At 51.4% G+C, this 20167-nt stretch overlaps 1 protein-coding gene across 1 annotated transcript in view; it reads left to right on the top strand.

The window, feature by feature from the left end:
- Positions 1–20167, top strand: part of DPYSL2 (dihydropyrimidinase like 2) — a 62349-nt gene that overhangs the window by 23633 nt on the left and 18549 nt on the right. The window contains exons 4-7 of the mRNA XM_079143125.1: positions 13304–13468; positions 15832–15893; positions 16238–16318; positions 16794–16862. Of these exons, the coding sequence (XP_078999251.1) occupies positions 13304–13468; positions 15832–15893; positions 16238–16318; positions 16794–16862 (377 nt within the window). The remainder of the gene's footprint in view (positions 1–13303; positions 13469–15831; positions 15894–16237; positions 16319–16793; positions 16863–20167) is intronic.

The raw sequence follows: 20167 nt of genomic DNA, 5'->3' as shown, positions 1-20167 counted from the left end.
TCAAGTTGACCCTCAGGGTGGGGCCTGGATGATCTTGGTCCTCACCCTTGTGTGACAGCAGGAAGACGCCAGCTCTGAGGGAGAGTCTACAACCACCGCTCCCCAAGGGCAATTATGACTCTTATTTTGACCAAATGGAGGTCCTTCTTGGTAATTTTGGAGAGAGCGGGTGAGGAGTCAGCTGGTCAGATTTAGGTAGCAGGATGTCATTGGGTCCTGGGAAGTTGCGCCAGTGAGGAGTGAAAACCACCCAGTACTCTGCCAGGTCTGAGGTCTACTGGCCAGTGTCCAGCGGGATGGTCTTGGAAGGCTCCTGAGACAGGCAGAGGGAGTGCAGAGCTGGAGGTCAGCGTGGCTGCCCCTGGGGCTCCAGGCTGCCAGAGTCTGGCATGAGCCACATCCACCCTGACCCCTTCCTGTCAAGTCTTGAGTTTGGCCTGGGAAGTTGCTCAGTTTGGATGTCCTTTGTTCCCTAATGGTTCACGAGTCAGAAGCTTGCACCTCTGGGTGGTGGTGTTGGGGATGGTAGGAACCTTCAGGAGGAGCAGCCTAGCAGGAGGTCCGTAGGTCATGGGGGTACCCGCAGAAGGGATGAACAGTATTCATGGGACCCCTGAGTTCTGAAGAAAGCAAGTCATTACAAAATAAACCAAAGCAGTGATTATGTATAGCCCTCTCTAGGAAGTAGTACACAGTCATTAAAAACCATCGTGGGAAATATTTGTGAATGTGAACACGTTCATAATATATTGGTGGGAAAAGGCATACACTATGATCAGTACGTCCAGTTGGATACTGTTTTCTTCTTTTCGATGCTGGAGATTGAAACTAGGGCTTCTCACATGCCAAGTACCTGCAGTGCCTCTGAGCCACACCCCCAGCCCGCCCCTTTAAAGAGTTTTATTGAAGTATAATTTACATACTATTCATTATACTACTACTTTGTAAAAAAATATACATGTGTGTATAAGTGGGTATGAAAAAAGATCATATAGACATGTGAGCATATGAATAATAATATTTTCTTTGAATGATGGGATGAATAGTGGAAAATCTTATTTCTCTCAGTCTTTCTGGCGTTTCAGGTTTTTGGCATTGAAATACTTTTGCACTTCAAGGAATCTTCTCTAAAGAATAGTTCCTTTGGAGCTGTGCTTTGCATCTGGGTTATTATCTCTTATCTCTGGCCTTCCTGAGAAGGAAGAGAACATACTGTGAGCGAGAGTTTGCATTTACATATGGCGGGCGTGGTGCTGGGCTGCGTCTGTGTGTCACCTGGACTCTCAAACTGTCCCCAAGGTTGTAAAGAGTGATTACAGGCTCCCTGAACAACAGGTCCCGCACCAGGCTTAAGCCTCCTGTCCAGCTACATTGGCTTTTATTCAGAGTCTTGCTCATCAACTGGGGACAAAAAAGACCCATTGAACCATGAGCCTGGGCCTGAGAACCACCGTACCACGGCTGAAGTCAGGCTTGAGGGATGTTATGCTCTGTTTTTTGCTGTGTTTTTGAATTCAGTCCAGGTTCCTAGGAGGAAAACACCCATCCAATTGTGTTGGCTCTAGATTGGGCCCGGTCAACACATGACATCACCGAGGCTTCCTTCCCTGCTCGACTTCATTTGGAGGGGAGGCAAGAGGGATTGCGCAATGCTGAAACAAACAGATCGGAGGCCAGACTCCTCCTGCCTTCGCTTCTGAGCTTAGCCCCAGTCCAAGAGCTGCCCTACTCCTTGCCGTGCGAGCGAGGCTGTCCCGGCAGCTTTTGTACGAGGGGAACGGTGTTCACATGCCGGTTAGAGTTGTGTCCCCACTGGTTATTGTTGGAACCAGGGGCTCTTGATTTTATCCTAATAATGTGTCATCTGGCCAGAAATGATATCCTCTAATAGAGTTGTCAGCACCGCATCGTTTATTTCAATCTGCAATTTCACCGGAGGATCATTGTAATCTGATCACGTGGGTTGTTGGCAGACAGACCTCTAAAGATGTCAACAGGACGCTCTTGTGGATTTACTCAGTGTTCTTTCCTGTCATTGTCATTGGCCTTTGGGAAGTCCTCAAGCGTATGGTCCTAATGCCCTCTTAAGAAGGCACCAACGGGAAAGAAAACCGAGTGAAAACCATTCTCTGCACGTGGAGGGCTTGTGGTGCGCCTGCTGTTTTTCTGATGTTCTCCGCAGCCCTGTAATCTCTTATTTTGGGCAAGCCAGCGCCAAATCTGTGGTCCCGTAGCCCATGGCAACCAAAGCGGAGACAAACACAGGAAGTGTCATTACTCACATATTTCTCCAGCCACCTCATCTGGCCCGACTCAGCCAACTACCATCCCTCCTTTGAGGTGGAGATCCTAGGGCCCAGTCTGGCCAGGGAGGGGTCGACCTGGTCCCCGCATGGAGCATCTTTAGGTTGTCGCCGCGGCCCCGGGCTCTCTGTTGCTCATTGTGTCTCTCGTCTTCCTATAATTTGTTTATGGTCTGGAATTTATTTCTGGCATACTGCAGAGAAAACTGGGAAGGCTCCTGTGTTTCCTTGTAACGTCCGAGGACCCAGGAGGGAGGACCCCCCCCACCTGTCACACGGGCTCTCACGCATGTGTGCACATTCATCCGTGGGAACACGCGTGCACACATACACGTGGGGAGGGAGGAACCGGGCGTCCATCAGCCTGGGCTCCCTGTGTCTCTGGGGTTTTTGAAAGTGTGAGTCATTTTACATCTTCAAAGCTGCCGACGATGGAGCTGGTGTTCCCTGGGCTCTCGAGGGACCCCCCGCAGGATCAGGTTTCTTTGCTTTTGATTGGAATGACATGGACTCTGCTAATGAGGATGGCTCAGCTTGTCTGCTGCTACTGGCGGTTTTATTTGCATTTGATTTCTGATAAAAGGGGAAGTGAATTCGTTTGTTCCTAGATGTTCTGTGATGGGAGATCGTTCACCACGTGCAGTCGAGGTAGGGGTACCTGGGAGGCGAAAGCCTGCGTTTCTATCTGTCACAGAGCCCCTGACTTAGTCAGTGCCTACTTGCTGTGTAAACAGGACAGATCTGTTTGTCTCCTGAGTCTTAATCAGTGTCACGCAGGAGACTGCCCTCTGGGTGACTCCCCGTTCCAGGCCTTCCTTGCAGCACTGTGGGCTCCTGCCTCCTGCTCTCAGCTGCGCCTTTATCCGGTCCCCTCCTGTGTCCTATTCTTCCAGGCTGGTGCTCTGTGCTCTTCCCCTCCTACTGAGGGGTGCGGCCGGTCTCCCCATGAGCTGCACTGGAGGGTTCTTGGATGCTTGCAGAACACAGTGCAGGCCTGGGACTGCATCAAGCCACTTTGTCCTCGGGTAGTCCTGTGTTACTCTGGGCTTATCTGACACAGGTTAGACAGCGCCTGCTATTGTGAGCCCTTTATAAATGCTATTTCGCAGCAGCTCTGTGAGTGGCACTGTCATGATGTGCATCTTACAGATGAGAAAACCAAGGCCCAGAAAGGGTAAAGGATCCCAAAGTTACAGTTAGTCATTGGCAGGACTGGGGTGCAAATTCAGACTCCAGAGTTCATGCTTTGAGCCCCCCTACCATGAAACAGGCACTGTTGCTACTCTTCTTTTGCAGATGGGGAAACTGAGGCCATTGCGGGGTTAAGTAACTTGCTCAGGGTCCCAGATCTAGTCTGCAGGAGCCCTAGAATTCAAGCCCAGGCAGGTGACTCTAAGCCTCTGGTAGACTGAAGATTCCCTGTGGCTGGTTGTCTCACCCCTGTCCCAGCAAGTTCAGTGAGGATGGTACAGCCGTGGGGACACCGGTCTTGCTGTTTCTTGGACACTCTTCACTGTCCAGCCTAGCATTATGGATGGTGCAGTTGGGCTTGGGCCCTGTTGTCTGTGCCAGGTGTTTGAGAGCCGGCCAACCTGAGGGCCTGTGAAGTGTCTTCTTGGGACTTCAGGTGCTAGAGGAATTCCAGGATTGAAATGTAGGAGGCTGGGTTGGTGCTTCCCCCACCGGTGAAGGGACATGAGATACTGTCAATGTGGCTTTTGTTCCGACTCAGACTTCGAATGCCTGTCTAATTACAGGAAACAATCCTCACCCCACGCTTAGCTGAGGATTTCGACATCTCTTGGAGAAATTCTGCATGGACCTGGGGCTGGAGGCTCTGCCCTTGAATGGATCTGGCTGGGCTTTTCTCCTTTGGCTCTCCTGCCTTCTCCTTGGGCCACACTTTCCTCATCCTGTTTTGGAGATGGCATTTCCTATGAAGCATGTGTCAGTCTGTGGACATAAACTTGGAGTAGAGACAAAGCACAGCTTCTCTCTGTAATGGGTCAAGGAACTCAGAGCCCTGGGGGCCCAGGGTCTGGGCCCACTCCATCTGCTTAGATCTCAGAGGCCTCAGCCTTGGCTGAGGAGTTATCTCTGGGCTCTGGTTAACATACCCAAGAAGCACCTGGGAGAAGGGCCAAGGTAGGACAAGAACTAACATGGCAGATGTGGCCAGTGGGTCGTTGATCACTGTGTGCAGATGGTTGGTCTGGCTGATCCCTTATTTACTTGTTCCTCTAGCCAGTCTTGGAAAGTGGCTATTTATCTGAAACAGAGATAGCCTGGAAGAGTGGAAAGAGAGTGTGTTTTACCCCCTTACACAGTAAGCAAATAGAATGGATACTAGCACCGTCAGGGGTGACATCCCACTGGGTTGCTGGTGGCAGAGTGAAGTGGTGGCACTTTTGGATCGTAGTGTAGATGTCTGGATTAGGAACTGCAGTCTCTGGTAAAAACCTCTTTAAGGCTCTCCAGAGAAAGCCTTGTGAAACAGCATCAGTGTGAGTGTATTCAGAATGGAGGAAGAGTGGAAGGGTTCTTCAGTAGGGAAACGGTAAAGAAAACGATAGTGGGTTCCCCAAGAGCACTGAATTATGAGCCTGTAATCTCAGCGGCTCAGGAGGCTGAGGCTGGAGGATCTGAGTTCAATGCCAGCCTCAGCAACTTAGGCCCTAAGCAACTCTGAGAGACCCTGTCTCTAAATAAAATACAAAAAATGGCTGGCAGTGTGGCTCAGTGGTTAAGTGCCCCTGAGTTTAATCCCCAGTACCCACCACCCCCCAAAAAATTGAATTATGAAGACTCCAAGACAACATGCAATTAAAATAAGAAAAAGAGAAACCCCACACAATTAAAAGTGAGCATGCCCTGTGATCACACCCACATAAAATCCATGCACAGGACCGATCTGGAAGCTAATGTAGAAGAAGAATAGTAGATATTATTACGGTGGTGAGATTATAAGTAATGTTTCTTCTACATAATAAAAAGGCGAGGAAATGGGACAGATTTGAGATTCAGTCCTGGATTTAATTCTGGTGTTGCTACCTCTGATCATGCATCTTTGAGCAACTTCTGAAATCTCCCTGGGCGTCGGAGTCTTCATCAGTAAAATGATAGGAGATTTTGGGGATCTTCAGGATTGCTCTGGTTCCAGCCACTAAATGTCTGCAGGCGGAGTCTGCCAGATTTGCTTGTCGGTTGGTGAGACTCAGAGGCAGATAGAAGCGTCGTTAAGAACAAACGATCATAGTCCTTTGAGGCCTTGTGCTTGCTAACTGTTGCTCCCCCCAGCGACTCTTGGTCTGATGAAACCTTCCTCGCAGAGAGCGCTCAGAACATGCGTGGCTTTTCTGAGTGAGGGTCTGCAATCCCCCAAGTCCTCAAGGTCAAGTGTCAAGTAGTATGGGGGAGTGGGTCACGGGGCCCTCTCCCCCGCCCAGCCCATGCCCCATGGTTGCCTCTGGGGCCGTTCCTGGGGCCGTGACCCATGCTGCCTGCAGATGGATCTCTTATTCCCCCACATCTGCTTTTGGTGAGTCAGAGAGAGTTTCTGCTCATTGGTTCCTCACTCTTCGGGATTTACACATTGTAAATGACCCTTCGTCACAGCACACAGATTTCATTAGCCTGGCCTTTGATCTGGGATGCCAAGGAGCCCACATGCAGTGGGGCCTGAGGAGAAGGGTTTTATGAGGTGCCAACGTGTTGAAGGGCTCTTCACCTAATGCCCAGAAGTGACTTTCACAGCTCACGCGGGATGTTCTCCTGCTGTCCCCTGGGCTGAGTTCATTAGCTGCCTGTTCAAGGGGGCCTGTGTGTATTCTGGGTGACAGAAAAGGGCTTGGGAAAGTCGGCTGACAGCTCTTTAGGGACCTGCCGGGAGGGCGTCACCAGAGCTGGAAACCAAGGCAGACTGCTGCAGGCTCCTGGGCGGCCATCCGTACCACAGAGGCAGGCCCGGGGCCTCTGGCTGCCCTTCTGTGACACCGGATCCTGCACCTGCACCCATGTGGGTGGCACCAGCAAGGGAAGGCGTATGATGGCACAAAGTCCTTGGAGCCTGCTCAGCCTGGGCTGCTGGCCTCCTGCTGAGGTCAACAAGCTGTGGGATGAACTCATAAACGGGTCCCATTTTCCCATTGTCCCACGTCACCACTCAGGAGGAGAGGGGCATCTCGTTCCTCAAGTGGGGACCCTCGTTGTGTCTGTGTTCATCTGTGAAAACGGGACAAAGAGACAGAGGTGGCTTTCCAAGGTCGTCTTTAGAATCAGAAATCACTGACTTTGGAATCCAGGCCTTCTCTCTGTCCTGCTCCCAGCTTTAGTCTCCAGCTCTGATTCTTGTTCTTCCTGAGCTATCTTCCAGCAGCCTGAAAGAAACAGGCCCCAAAGGAGGAAGTGTGGCCGGCAGAGGGGGTGGGGTGCAGGTGCGGGTGGCTCCAGGTGCCCACTTCCAGCTTCATGATGAGCAGCTCCCTCTTGCAGCAGGTGCCCACTCTGACCGGTGCTTTGGTTGGTGGGCCCCTCTGCTTTAGGTGCTTTATCATGGGCACTTGTCGTGGACTATAAAGGGCCCCATCCCTCAGATCCATTGACCTGCAAGTGTGGGGGCCAAGAATGTGGAGGCAGAAGAATGAGGAGGAGGCAGGTCAGGGGAGAGGAAGGAGGACTAGGAGAGGAAAAGGCAGATGAGAGTGAGATCGGGAGCCGCGTGCGGGCCAGCCTGGGCGGCAGCTCCAGGCCTCGCTCGGGACCTTCCGAGTCCATGTCAGGACGGCGAGAGAAGCCAAGGAAGGGTGCAGACAGGAGATCCGGGGGGAGCGTCTGAGGATCTCTCTGTATCATTTCTAAAAACTGCATGTGAGTCTACAGTGATCTCAAAAAAAAAATGTTTAAAACATTCAGGTCCAATATGTGAATTTTCCAGGAGCGGTTTATTTTTCTATGTCTTAACACTTTGCCAGTGTGCAATAAGCATAAAAATAGGGGAGCCAGAGACACTGAAGCCATAAAAAGGAACAGAGTACTGATTCATGCTGCAGCGGGCAAGCTTGCAAGCATTGTGCTAGCTAAGCGCCAGCCGCGAGACGTGCGACCGCGGACTGTGCGCTTGCATCTGTGTGTGGCGTCTGGGATCAGCACTCCAGAGAGCCCAGCAGATTAGCCGTGGCCCACGGTGGGGCATAACGGGGTTGGAGGGATGGGGAGGGGCTGCTAATGGGTACGGGGTTTCTATTTTGGAAGTTTTTCTAAAAATAGGTCATGATGCTGGTTGTACAGAGCTGAGAATATACTAAAAATTGAGTTGTATCTTTAAATAGGTAAAATGTATAGTTATGTGAATTATATCTCTATTAAGCTGTTAAAAACGTAGGGTCCTTTGACAATTTTAATGTAAGTAATATGGTTTGAATATCCCTTATCTGAAATGTTGGGGACCAGAGAAGTCTCAAATTTCAGAGTGTTTCAAGTTTGAGAGCAATTACATAATGAGCCATCCCAAGTCTAAACTTGAAACTCATTTGTTTCCTTGTGCCTTACGTACACAGCCTGAAGGTAATTGTATTCAATATTTTAGAGTACCTGCACTTTGACTGGAACTTGTCACATGAGGTCGGAGGTGGAATTTTCTGCTTTGGGCATCATGTTTGAGATTTTTTTGGAGCATTTTGGATTTGGGATTCTTGGATTATGGATCGGCAACTTGTAATAGCCCTCTGGAAAGAGCTGGTGGTGTTTAGGTGAAAGTTCTTCCATATTCTGCCTGTAACTTCCAACTTCAGGCCCCCGGCCCCTGCGGGTTCCTGGCTTCCCCGCCAAGCAGTTTCCCAGGCCTTCCACCGAATCCCTGGTGGGGTTTCCCCCAGCAAGTCCTGAGGGAAGGGGAGCCGCGTGCGTCTGTTTGCGGGTCCTGTGTGGACTTCTGTAGTTCTTGCTAGGTAGCTTCGTGCCTGTGTCTTCTTTTCTTTTCCTTTTTTTCTTTCTTCTTTTTTTTTTTTAAACTTTTATTTGTTGGTTTGTTTGTTTGTTTATGTGGTGCTGAGGATCGGACCCAGTGCCTCTCTGTGCTAGGTGAGGTTCTACCACTGAGCCCCCGCCCCAGCCCCATGCCCCTGTTTTCTCAGTGACAAAAGGGAAGTCCCAGGGTGTGACCACAGCAGGGAGGAGTGCAGCGGGACAGGGGTGCCTGGACCCCAAGGCGCGCCCCGTCACTGCTAGTGGCTGAGTGTTTCCTCTTGCAGGGGCAGATAGGGTAGGAGGTCCCCATGGGGAAGGCCTGCGAGCTCTGGGCATGTCGTTTGCAGCTCGCATCCGCAGCAGGAGGTCCGCTGCCTCCGGAAGAGAGAGTGACCTCCTGTCCTGTTCCCTCGGACTGCTCCTCCCGGGAGAGCTCGGTGGGGAAGTGGACTGTGGGAAAACCCGGGCAGCCTCTTGGGGTGCGTTCCCGTGCATCGGTCGCTCTTGGGGGAAGCACGTGGCTTTCCCTGACCGACTCGGCTTCATCTGGGTCCTGAGTTTTCGAGGGTCCCCAGCCTGTGCGCCCCCGTGGTGGGCCTCCAGGAAGCCTGATGCTTGTCCTGTGGGTCCTGCAGCGGGGCTGGAGCCCACAGGCCTGCAGAGTGAACGTGCAACGGGAGCGGTGTGCTCTCGCCTCGCTGTTCCCAAGTGGCCCTCGCCAGATGTGCGCGCTCAGTAGAAATGGGGAGCACGGGGTCCTCGCCTGCACCCCGAGTTGGAGCCCCGGGAGGCCCACACCTGTGTTCGTGAGCCCCGAAGCGGTGTGAGGACCGGACACTGGGTGATCTGCCACCCCTGGGCACCCCGGGTATGGACTGTCACTGGTCCAAGGGTGTCCTCAGCAGTCACCTCCTGCTGTGCTGGCCACGGGGGCAGAGCTACGGCCAGTGGTGGGTCAAGGGTGAGGGCCAGCGGGCATGCCCAAGGGGCTTCTCAGGCTCCGTGGGTGAAGAAGAGAGGCGAAGCCTCTGGAGGAAATGAACTTTCGGAAGATAATTTTTTTCTCCTAAAAATTAAAGGCCCGGGGACGCAGCTCACTGGGAAAGGTTGGCCAAGCAACGCCCTGGGTTCCAGTTTAAAAAAGATAGAGGGATGCAGGGGACAGTTAGCGCCAGACACGGGGTGTCAGGCCTGCCATTTAATACCGACGGCGACAAGGGAACAAAAGAAAAATAGCCCGGGGCAGAGCCCAGTCTTATTTCTCTGTAATGTATGTGCAAATTAAAAATATTATCAAATGCTTTATCTAATAATACTAACATTAAGGTATTTTTAAAAGTCATCATAAAGCGCCAGAGCGGAAAGGATCATTCTCTGGCCATGAGCTGTGGATCTTGGCCTTGGCAGTGTTTGCCCTTCTCCCGAGAGGGGTTTGTTTTTTAATCCCAAAGGAAACAGATCTGCTGAACATATCGGGCTTCCTTATTTACTTTGGCTAGAAGGCCTAATTCTAAATCTAGCTCATTCTAAATCCAACGTTATTTATCGGCACACACATACACACGTACACACAAACACGTGCTTTGTACACATGCACATGTGCACACACATGCAGGCCTCCTTCCTGGTCTCACTTTATGTCCACCATTGGTTTCTTTCTTCCTTACCGCCTTCTGTTCTTATTTCTGCTTTAATCAAGTCTTCTTATAATTATCATTTTAAGCCACTTTTGAGAGGAAATAGACTACAAATAAAGAAATGGAATAAATACACAAAATGTAGGAAAAAGGTGTAGAGGAAATATACCAAATTCGAGTAGGTTGGTTTTTGACAGGGTGGTGGGGGTGGTGATTGGATTCGTCGTGATATTAACTCTGCCTAAAATTTGAGGTTTTCTACCTAAGATCACATCATCAGAAAAATCACTGAAAAAAATGTTTTTTCAGTTCTGGAAATTGAACCCAGGGCCTCATATGCTAGTAAGCGCTCTGCCACTGAGCTACACCCCAAGCCCCCGAATCGCTTTTTTTTTTTTAATAAGCAATCATCCTCCCTCTTTGTTTCTTCAGTACTTAGGACTGACCCAGGCTTCACACATGCTTGGTAAGCACTGGACATCTACATTTAGCCCAAGACAACAATTTTCTCCCCCACCCCCTGCTGGCCAGCGGATGACTGCCCTCTGACTGGCAGGCAGCATGACTGGGCACAGGCTCTCTGGGCTTCACGGCAGCTCTAGGGCATGATCAGGAAAAGCTTCCCCGGGCTCTCGGACAGTACAGATGTCCCTTTGTATCCAAAGGTTCTGCATCTGTGAGTTCAGCCCACTATGGCTTCAACCAACTACAGATAGAAAATGTTTGGAAAAAAACATTCCAGAAAGTTCCAAAGAGCAAAACTGAAATTTGCCTCAAAGCAAGTTGTAATGCTGAATCCACTGAATCCTCTGAAATGGAGGGAGGTATAGGCATCCCTCTAGGTATTATAAATAATCTAGAGGTGACTGAAAGTTCAGTGGCATTTAGCTAGTGGTGGAGGGCCTGCTTGGGGGCCCTGGATTTGATCCCTAGCATGAAAAAGAAAAAGAAGGAGAGAGAAGGACACGGGAGGATGTGTGTGGGTCATGTGCAAATGCTATGCCATTTTCTGTAAGGGCCCTGAGCATCTGTGGATTTTGGCACAGGCATGGGTACGGGCACCAGCAAAGTCCCGGAACCAGTGCCTCGTAATGCCAAGGGGTGACTCTGTGACTTGCTGCTCCACTGGGTCCTGTGTGGCAGAATGCGACAGCTGAGAGGCAGCATTCATTTATTTACTTAGAACATTTATTGGGCTCTTCCTGGGTCTGGACACAGTCTCTGCCCTGAGGAATTTATGTCCTAGTGGTGGGCGGGGTCAGGCAGTAAATAAGTGATGCTCATATAGAAACTCTTGCAAATTGTGGTATGGCTGTGGGTTGGTGACAGACCCTAAGGATGAGCAAGGAGAACAGATTTCCAGAGAAGGGGGGCAGCCTGGGGTGGGCAGATGCTGGACGAGCCACAGAAGCGAGACGCTGTCAGGGTGGCCATGGCTATGAGCAGGTAGGGGACAGAGAGCATGGGGGTATCAGCCAGGTCCAGATCTACCGGACCTGAGGAAGGAGTCTGAATTTGACTCTGCAGATGGAGGATGGCTCCTGAAGGATTTAAGCAGGCGACTGGCAGCAGCTGGTTAAAAGGTTTTAGAAGATTCACTTGGCTGCTTAGGAGGGAGGAGGGCAAGAGACGAAGCGGGGAGTGGCCGTGGAGACTGCCAGAACTGATTGCCACTGATGTTTTTCTGTTTTATTTATTTATTTTTTGTGGGTGGTGTGGGGGGCACAATTTAAGAAGAAAAATTAGAATTGTTTTGTCACAATTTCTGTTAGTATTTTACCAATGGAACAGGGTTGCATTTAAAATGTACATCAGTTTTTGCTTTTGTTAGGTAATATTATCATATTACAGATATCAGGTATCTGCCTGACAAATTACATAGACAAATGCTTCTATTTTATTCATACTTACAACTTATAAAAAACAGATTCTATCAAAAGAAAATTCACCTTCATGGGCCATATTTTAAAGATTTTTAATTGACACATTCCAATTGCATATACTTACGGGGTATGGCGGGGCACTCAGTGCATAGGTACAACCTGTAGTGACCTGATCAGGGAACTCGGTGTCTCCGGTGGCCATATCCCTGGCATACATAAAGCCAAGCTCAGAAGCTAGCAGTCTAGCAGCATCGGAAGATGTGGTTTGTTTCAGAAATCTGGGCTCTGTGTGTTGCCAACGCTGGCATTTTCTTAACTTAGTAAGCTGCTTACCTGGGTATAGAACATCTAATATTTTATTTGGGAAGAATGGCCATTGCTTTAGGCATCTAGAATCCTGGGCTTCATCTTGATTGTTGCCCAAGATTGGTTCGACCTTGGACAAGTCTCATTTTGCTTTGTACTTTTTGAAGATGGGTGATAGTCTAGGAAGCCTGTCATCACAGTAGTTGGGTGAGAGCTCCTGAAGGCCTAGGAGAGATAATGGCACCTGCAAAGGCCCTGTGGTGAGAGGGACAAACTGGTGGTGGTGCAGCACCAAAAAGACTGCCTGTGTAGCTGGAGAGGAGTGAAAGGTGGAGATGGTCCAGGGTCTGTTTGTAGAGGTGGCGTGGCCTTGGGGACCTTGTTGGGGATTTTAATCTCTATGTGAAGTGCAAGTGGACACTGCACTTAGCCCAGGGAGCTAGGTTAGGTTGATAGCTATGCTTCTCGTTGAATCCCCATAATAAAGGTCTATGCTGGGTAATATTGTCCCCGTTTCAAACCAGCACAGACACTTAGGACCTGGAGATTAAGTCGTTTATCCTAGGGTACCTTGAGGGTGAATGGTGGAGCCAGGAAACAGACTCAGAGTAGCCTGAGCCCGTGGTCCTTTGTCCTCCATGTCAGCTACCTCAATAATAATATAACAACAGCCACAGCTTTAGAATGCTTTGAACTCTTAAGATGAAAGATTTCCCTTAAATTACAGAGTGGTATTATGCTGCAGAAACATGAGCGGTCATGGGAGGGTGGCTGTGCCCCGGCACTTTGGAAAGGCCAGCGTGCGTGGCTGGGCTCCAGGCCTCCCAGTGCCCAGCCGTCTGGGGCAGGGGGCGTCTCACGGCAGCTATTAGCACAGAGAAGGTTTTGGCTCCTCTGGCCGGTCATTCGACACTGCCGTTGTCCGTAAGGACGCGTTGTCTGTGAGGTGTGCCCCAGGGTTAGGGACTTGGAGCTGGCACATCAGATGGGGCGGTTCGCGTGTGGTTTCACTGGGCAGCCAAGGCCAGTTTCTCCTTCCCCCGCCGGGAGTGCTCTGCTGGCTTCGGTGCATTCTCAGATGCTGGACGTAGACATCACTGTCTCGGCTGGGAACCCAAGAAGCCCAGTTCAGGGTTCAAGGGGGAAAGCACCTGCCAGCCATGTCCTGTGGGTTTCTTGTCCATGACGACGTGTGTCTCTTCTCTCCTAGTTGACCACGTTGTCCCTGAGCCTGGGACGAGCCTGCTGGCTGCCTTCGACCAGTGGAGGGAGTGGGCGGACAGCAAGTCCTGCTGTGACTACTCTCTGCACGTGGACATCACCGAGTGGCATAAGGGCATCCAGGAGGAGATGGAGGCGCTGGTGAAGGACCACGGTAGGTCGCGCTGCTGGTTGCTGCTGCTGGTGGCTGCCTTCCAGTCCAGGCGTTGGCAGGGCCCTGGAGAAATGCTCTGGATAAAACGCTTCTGGATCTCATTCGTGCCTCTTGCCCGTGCCTGCCCCTGATCAAGGAGGTGGGGCTTTGGGCAGCAGCCGTGCTGACCAGAGGGCCTAACCCAATGCATTAACAGTTGTGGTCGAGAGGAGAATGTGCGCCCTGCTACAGGGGCCTGCTTTAGCGTGACAGCTGCCTGCAGCTTGCTGGTCTTCGGGACCCGTGCTCTCTAGCCAGGCTGGGAGTTGAGGATGCAGTGAGTGTTGGTGAGCCCCGGTGAGGCCGCTGGGCAGTCAGAGTGCACCTGAGCCATGAGCGTTGTGCAGCCTTGGAGTCCAGGGTCGATGTGAGGGTGAGGAGGGTGAGGAGACGCTTGACACCTGAGACAGCCTGAGGGTCTTTTGTTTCACAGTTTCCAGGGATTGGAGAGATTCACAGGAGGCGGGAGGAATCTACCTCAAGGTGTCTCCAGGACTCCTGTCAACAGGAACCTTGGGGGCTCGGGGGTTTTGTGGGGGAGTCAAAGCACATGGTGTTCCCAGATCCCCTCGAGCTTGGCTGTGGCTGGGTTTCTGGGGCCACTCATTGACCTCACTGGGTATTGACCTTCAGAGAAGCACCTGTGCACGTAGGGGACTTCCAGGCTCAGGAGCACTGTGTGCTGCAAGTACAGAGCAGGAGGGAGACCTGGGTGTGGGTGTGGATGGGGTGGGTGGGGGGCATCCACAGATGTGGTGCAGAACCCCAGGATGGGGAGCTAGAGTCTCAGCTGTATTTCTTTGCCCTTCCACAGACTAGCTGTGTGACCTTGGGCAAATTCCTTAAAGTTTATGGGTCTACCCCCCTTTTTTTTTTTTCAATTAAATCTCCCACATGTGGATACTGGACTGAGATGTTTCCTAAAGTTCTTTCCACCCTGAAGATTCCACAGACAAGAAAATGGGCGACCTTTGACCTTTTTCACATTTGAGAATAACCAGACTCCCATGGAGTTAACTTTCAATACTTAGAATGAATCTGCTCCAAACCAGGCCTGAGAGTTACCATGACAACTGTTGCTTAGCAAGGAGAGAAGGGCCAGGGTGTCCAGAGGCATTTAACTCAGCCGCCTCCCTGCACCCCCAGGTGGCTTGGATTAAGCTCTGAGGCGAGGAGATTGTCAGGAGGATTGTTTAAAATTGTGGCTGTCGGGCAGGGATGTTTGGTCTGGTGCCTCTGGAGGCAGGGAAGCAAGGACTCCAAGAGGAGGGATGAGCCCTGGGTGTCTGCTTGTTGAGCCAATGGACCTTCTTTTGTTTAAAAAAGAGTTCCTTAAAAATTGGCAAGGAGGGCTGGGGTCGTGGTTCAGTGGCCGAGCACTTGCCTTGCACACGCGAGGCACTGGGTTCGGTCCTCAGCTCCACATAAAATAAATTAATTACTTAAATAAAAGTAAAAAAAAAAAAAAATAGGCAAGGAGTATTGTCTGCTTGCCAAAGAAAAGACATTTGGTACTGATCTGCCTAGACAGAAACTTGTCATTCATTTTCTTGTTAAAGACATGGCAGGCTTGCGTTAGGGGCAGCTTAAAAAAAAAGCAGGTGTGGTAAAATACACATAGCCTCGAACCTACCATTCTAACACTGGTCGGCGTCCAGGCCGGAGGTGTCAGGCACATGCACCTCACCAGGTCGCAGTTAGTCCCCCTCCAGGACCTTCTTCCTGCTAAACTGAAACTGCACGTTAAACAACCAACTCCACACGTCCTTGTCTGCGGCCCCGTCTACTTCCGCCTCTCCAGGCCCCTGGTAGGAGCGGACCACAGGGTGTCCTTTGTGACTTCTTATCTCACGTAGCTAACTGTCCTCAGGGCTCTTCCACATCCTAGCAGGTGTCAGACTGCCCCTTCTAAGGCTTAGTGAGCTTCTGCTGCCTGTGTGGACTGGATTTTATCTCATCACCCGATGGACAATTGGGCTGCTTCCCCCTTATTTGGTTAAAGTAGATAATGCTGCTCTGAACATGGGTGTACAGACACTTGAACTTTTCATTTTGAGATCATTTTAAATCCACCCAACCACTGTAAGACTACTCACAGGAATTCTCAGGGACTCTGTTCCCAGAATTCATTGGTTGTTTATGTTTTACCCTGTTTGCTTTATCATTCTCTTTGTATCTCCATCTCTGCTGTCTTCCTTTCTCCTCTTTCTCTGTACCACACGTGTGTGTGGTATTATCACTTTCTTATTCCCTTCCAGATTCTTTGGTTTTGGTTTGTCTATTAAAAGTCAAGTTTCCACCTCTCTATTTTGTCTGTCTCTCAGGGGTCAACTCCTTCCTCGTGTACATGGCTTTCAAAGATCGCTTCCAGCTAACAGATTCCCAGGTAAGAGAGTCGGCTCTTCTGAATGGGCTCGCTGGCACCTGGGAAAGCAGTATATGTGCATCCTTAGCTCTGTGGGACGTGGCTGGTAGAGTCATTCACTAATGCGAATCAGCCTTTAGGGAGAATGTGAGCCCAGTGCCCTAGTCCCTGGGGTCAGTGCCAGTGGGCTCTGGACATGAGCCCTGGAACTGCCAGCCAGGACGCAGCATGGCGGAAAGGGGCACTGAGTCTGCTCAGCTGCCAGGCGCCAGCCTGGAGCTTCTCACCCTCCTCTGCATCCTTTTGGTTTGTGTTGCTCTGTAAATTGCAGAACCCCTGACTGATCCCACCTTCCTCTCTCTCAGATATATGAAGTTCTGAGCGTGATCCGGGATATTGGTGCCATAGCCCAGGTTCATGCGGAAAATGGCGACATCATTGCAGAGGTATGGAGCTTTCAGGATCGTTTCTTCATCCCCCGGAGGGTGACTTCGGTAGCTAGACACCCCAGAGGGAGATCGGAGGGCCTGGTGTTCCTGTGCTGGACTCTGCTGAAGTGTCCCTGGAGGCATGAGCTTTCTGCTAACTGGCTCCTGTTTCAGAGAGGCCGTTTCCCTTGGGACCACAGTGCAGCTGCTGTGGGTGGGGTTGGGAAGCTCCCTGGTCACACCTGGGCATCTTACACTGTGGCTGAGGCTGTATTGCTCTCAGCCTCCCAGGGGAAAACAGAGGGTTTGGGGAGGCTGCTCAGGCAGGCCTGGGAATAAGGCGGTGAACCCTTGTCTTCGAAGTCTTGGGAAGAGGGCAGAATGATCAGCAGAACCAATTTCACATCTTACCGGGGTCACTCTGTGCCCAGGTCTCTGTTGATCGGCCTGAAGCCTGGCTTCCTGACCTTCTGGCTTTCTTTACACTTTTCAGGAACAGCAGAGGATCCTGGATCTGGGCATCACGGGCCCTGAGGGACACGTGCTGAGCCGGCCTGAGGAGGTGAACACCCACAGATGGGATATGGGACTTGAGGCCCCTTGGGTGCCGTGCAGAGCATGCAGAACCCACTTGTGCCTATTGAGAACGGGGCTTTTCTCGTGCCGACTGTCTTTCTGAGAAGCTATGGGTCGTGTGTGTGCACGTTGTACCTCTACACAGGCGAAGTGTGGTGTTGTGCTGAGCCCAGAGGTAGAGCAGTGTGGTTGTGAGGCCCGAAGGCTGCTCTCTGGTTCTCAGCCCTTCCTAGGGAAGCTCTTGATTATCTTCATAACCAGCAGCCGGTTGCCAAAACAGGAACGGGGATCACAGAGCTCTTCTGTGTCTGGGGGAATCATTAAGTTTTTCCATGATAAGCCTGCACTGAGTACAGCATGATCAGCAGAGTTTGGTGGACAGACTCCTTTAAAATTGTGGAAGGAAAACGTAGGGCAGTGTCCCCTCAAGCACCGAGGCTGAGAATCAGCACCCTGGATGGGGTGTGTGTCAGCGGGAAGGGGCTTGAGTGTAGGTGATGGACAATCTGTTCTTCTCAAGTAGAATTTTTGGGCTTTCAATGCTTTTCAGAATTTGGCTTCTTAGTGAAAGGCTTGAGGTCAAGGTCAGGGCTGTGGCAGACCTGACTAAGGCGTAGTCTGGCAGAACACTGAGGGAGTCTGGTGGAAACAAACAGATGTTCTCCTTTACCAGAAAGAGCTGCTGGAAAAGTGGAAGGTGTGGAGGAGGGAAGAGCAAGCCATCAAGGACCTGGGCGAATGGAGTCTTAAAATTAGGAGTTTGCTTCCAGAAACAGGCAAAGGGAGATGCTTGACCAGAGGACTCTAAAGGGGCAGGGCCACTGAATTAGAGCTCTAGAGCTGTCCTACAGCAAATAGGAAGACAGGAAGACAGCCCGCCTGGGTTTACTGGAAAGGAGGCTGTTGGGGGAAGCGCTGTTCTGACTGTATGGGGTTCAGGACAGAGGCTTCCCTTGGAGCAGCTGTTGTGGAGACTCCAGAGTCCCTAGCGGCCCGTTGGGAATGCTCCTTTGAAGGCACAACTCAGGGAATGCACCAGCCAAGAATGTGCTTTTCATCTGACTTGGAGGCACCTGCTCTGTGCCCGTGGTGCTTTCCCTGAGTAATTTCATCCTGTGACAGTCCTAGGAGGTGAGGAGGGGACCCAGGGAGTCAGAGGCTTGAAGGGTGGCAGAGTGGAGTGGGAGCACCTCTCTCTTTTCCATTTGCCAAGAGGGGTCTGAGTGGGCGGGAGGGGGAATAAAACGTGGAAGCATGCCAAGCAGACTTGAGCGCCACCACCCCACTGGGGAGGAGCTGCCAGCGCATAGGAAACAGCAGCTCATAACGCGATCCAGCTTCCACGCAGAAGGTCTCAGGATCTTTCCACCACTCACATCATGATGTTAACTTGTGTTTGAACTTACCAAACACCTTCCGGCCGCCATATGCTTTTCTTCCCAACATCCCATGTGAGACCACTCCGTAGGGTTTCCCCGGCGTCTAGCTGAGAAGATGGAGGAGACTGGAGAGAATTCTGGAGATCCCCTATCTGTGATGGGCAAGTGGTGACTGAGCGTGTGTTCTGATGGGGCAGTGCCAGGCTCTGTGGGGATAGTGACATGAGAGAGACATGGTCTCTTCTGAAGGGACTCACCAGCTGGGGACAAAGAGGCAGATAGGAAGCAAGTGCGTAGGACAGAATGTGATGAGCTAGGAGCAAGGAGCAGCCCAAAGACCCTGGAGCTGGGAAGAGAATGGGGACTCAGATGCAGGCGAAGAGTGCATCCCGGAGCGGAGAACTCCCAGCTGGCCTCAGAGAACGTCACGTGTTGGGTCTGCAAGGAGCCGAGGGGACCGGCGCTGTTGAGCATGTGGCATCCTGATTGTTCTGTGTGCCTCTGGACAGGTCATTTCCCTCACAGAAGGTGGGACTAGATGGCTTCCCAAGTCCCTGAGAGAGGCAAAGAGACCTGATTTTTAAACTCTCCTGCTATTTTCACGGAGTTCAGCATTGTGTGAAGCAGCGTATGATAGGTATCGGAAGCATACACAGAAACCCAGGAGGGTAAACCTGGTGGGTGGATCTGGGAGATGGGGTTCAACCAACCTCTCTTCCAAGGAGCTGAAGTTTCAGTTCAGCCTCTCTCTGGCTGGGGCATTGTTAGGGACCCACCCACTTCACACACAGCCCGTGGCAGGTGTGCAAATCCAGACAGACCCCTGGGTCTGTCTGGATTTTTCTGGATTTGGATTCTTTTGTCCAAGACTGGTCCTGGTGGAAGTCAGTCCCACAGGGGTAGAGCCCCTAATAGGGGCTCCTTGTCCCCCGATTAGACCCATTGCACATTCCAGTTTGCTTGGGGACAGTCCTGGGCTGGCCCATTGCTCCCAGGGAGTCATTGCTAGCGTCTCCTCCCCTGTCAGAGTGTCCGTATGGGACAACGAATCGGGTAGCTGATGGTGTTTCTGGCCAGTGCTGAGGACTAAGGCAGCGCTTTCTCCACACTCCACTTTGGGGACTTGTGAAGCCACTGCCCTTAGGAAGCCAGGGAGAGGCAGGGTGGGTCCCTTCTCCAGTTATCCCAGGAATTAAAAACATTCGGGTGTTTAATGAGCACGTTCGAGAGCCTTTGCCCTGCCTGTGGATTTCCAGACATCTCTCTTCACATGGCTGGTGCTCAGAGGCCCCATGTCAATGGAGCTATCTCATTTCCCTCTGTTGGCTTACCAGTTACGGCCGTGGGGAACCTGAGCCCCAGGCAAACTTGGGGAGGCTGGGGTAGCTACTCCAGGTGCTGAGGAACGCCCAACTTTAAGTGCCATTAGTAGAGTGAAGTCATTTATTTGTGCATCAAACATTTTTGAGCATCCTCTGGGTACCAGTGTTGGGGGCAGGGCAAGGAAGAGCAAGACCAGCCCCTTCCCTCCCTTCTGAGCGTGTGCCACAGGATTGCTGGAGAGAGCTGGTGGCCCTCGAGTCTGCAGCGCCTTAGCTTTACCTGCTTTGGAACACACATAGCTGATTGTCCTGAAGCTAGACTGCATCCCGGGAGTCTTCCCTGAGCAGTGCAGTATTCAGCAGTCATCATGGGGATCTTTGAAATACTGCCCACTGAGGCAGCCCATCTAAAGAGCCAGGCGGTTTATGAGCCCAAGTCCTCCCCTCTTGGGCTCAAGGGCGTACCAGGCAGTGGCTGGCCGTGTTGATGTGCACACACAGGAGCCCTTGGTGCTCACAGCTGCTGCTGTCTGCCCAGTCCTGAGCCCTGTGAGGGTGCATTGTTTTGGGGGTGAGCTTTTGAAAGAAGC

Source organism: Sciurus vulgaris, assembly GCF_902686455.1.
Source record: "Sciurus vulgaris genome assembly, chromosome: 5".
In the NCBI taxonomy this organism is placed as follows: domain Eukaryota; kingdom Metazoa; phylum Chordata; class Mammalia; order Rodentia; family Sciuridae; genus Sciurus; species Sciurus vulgaris.
The sequence above is the reverse complement of the archived record's forward strand: the minus strand, read 5'-3'. Positions and strand labels throughout refer to the sequence as shown.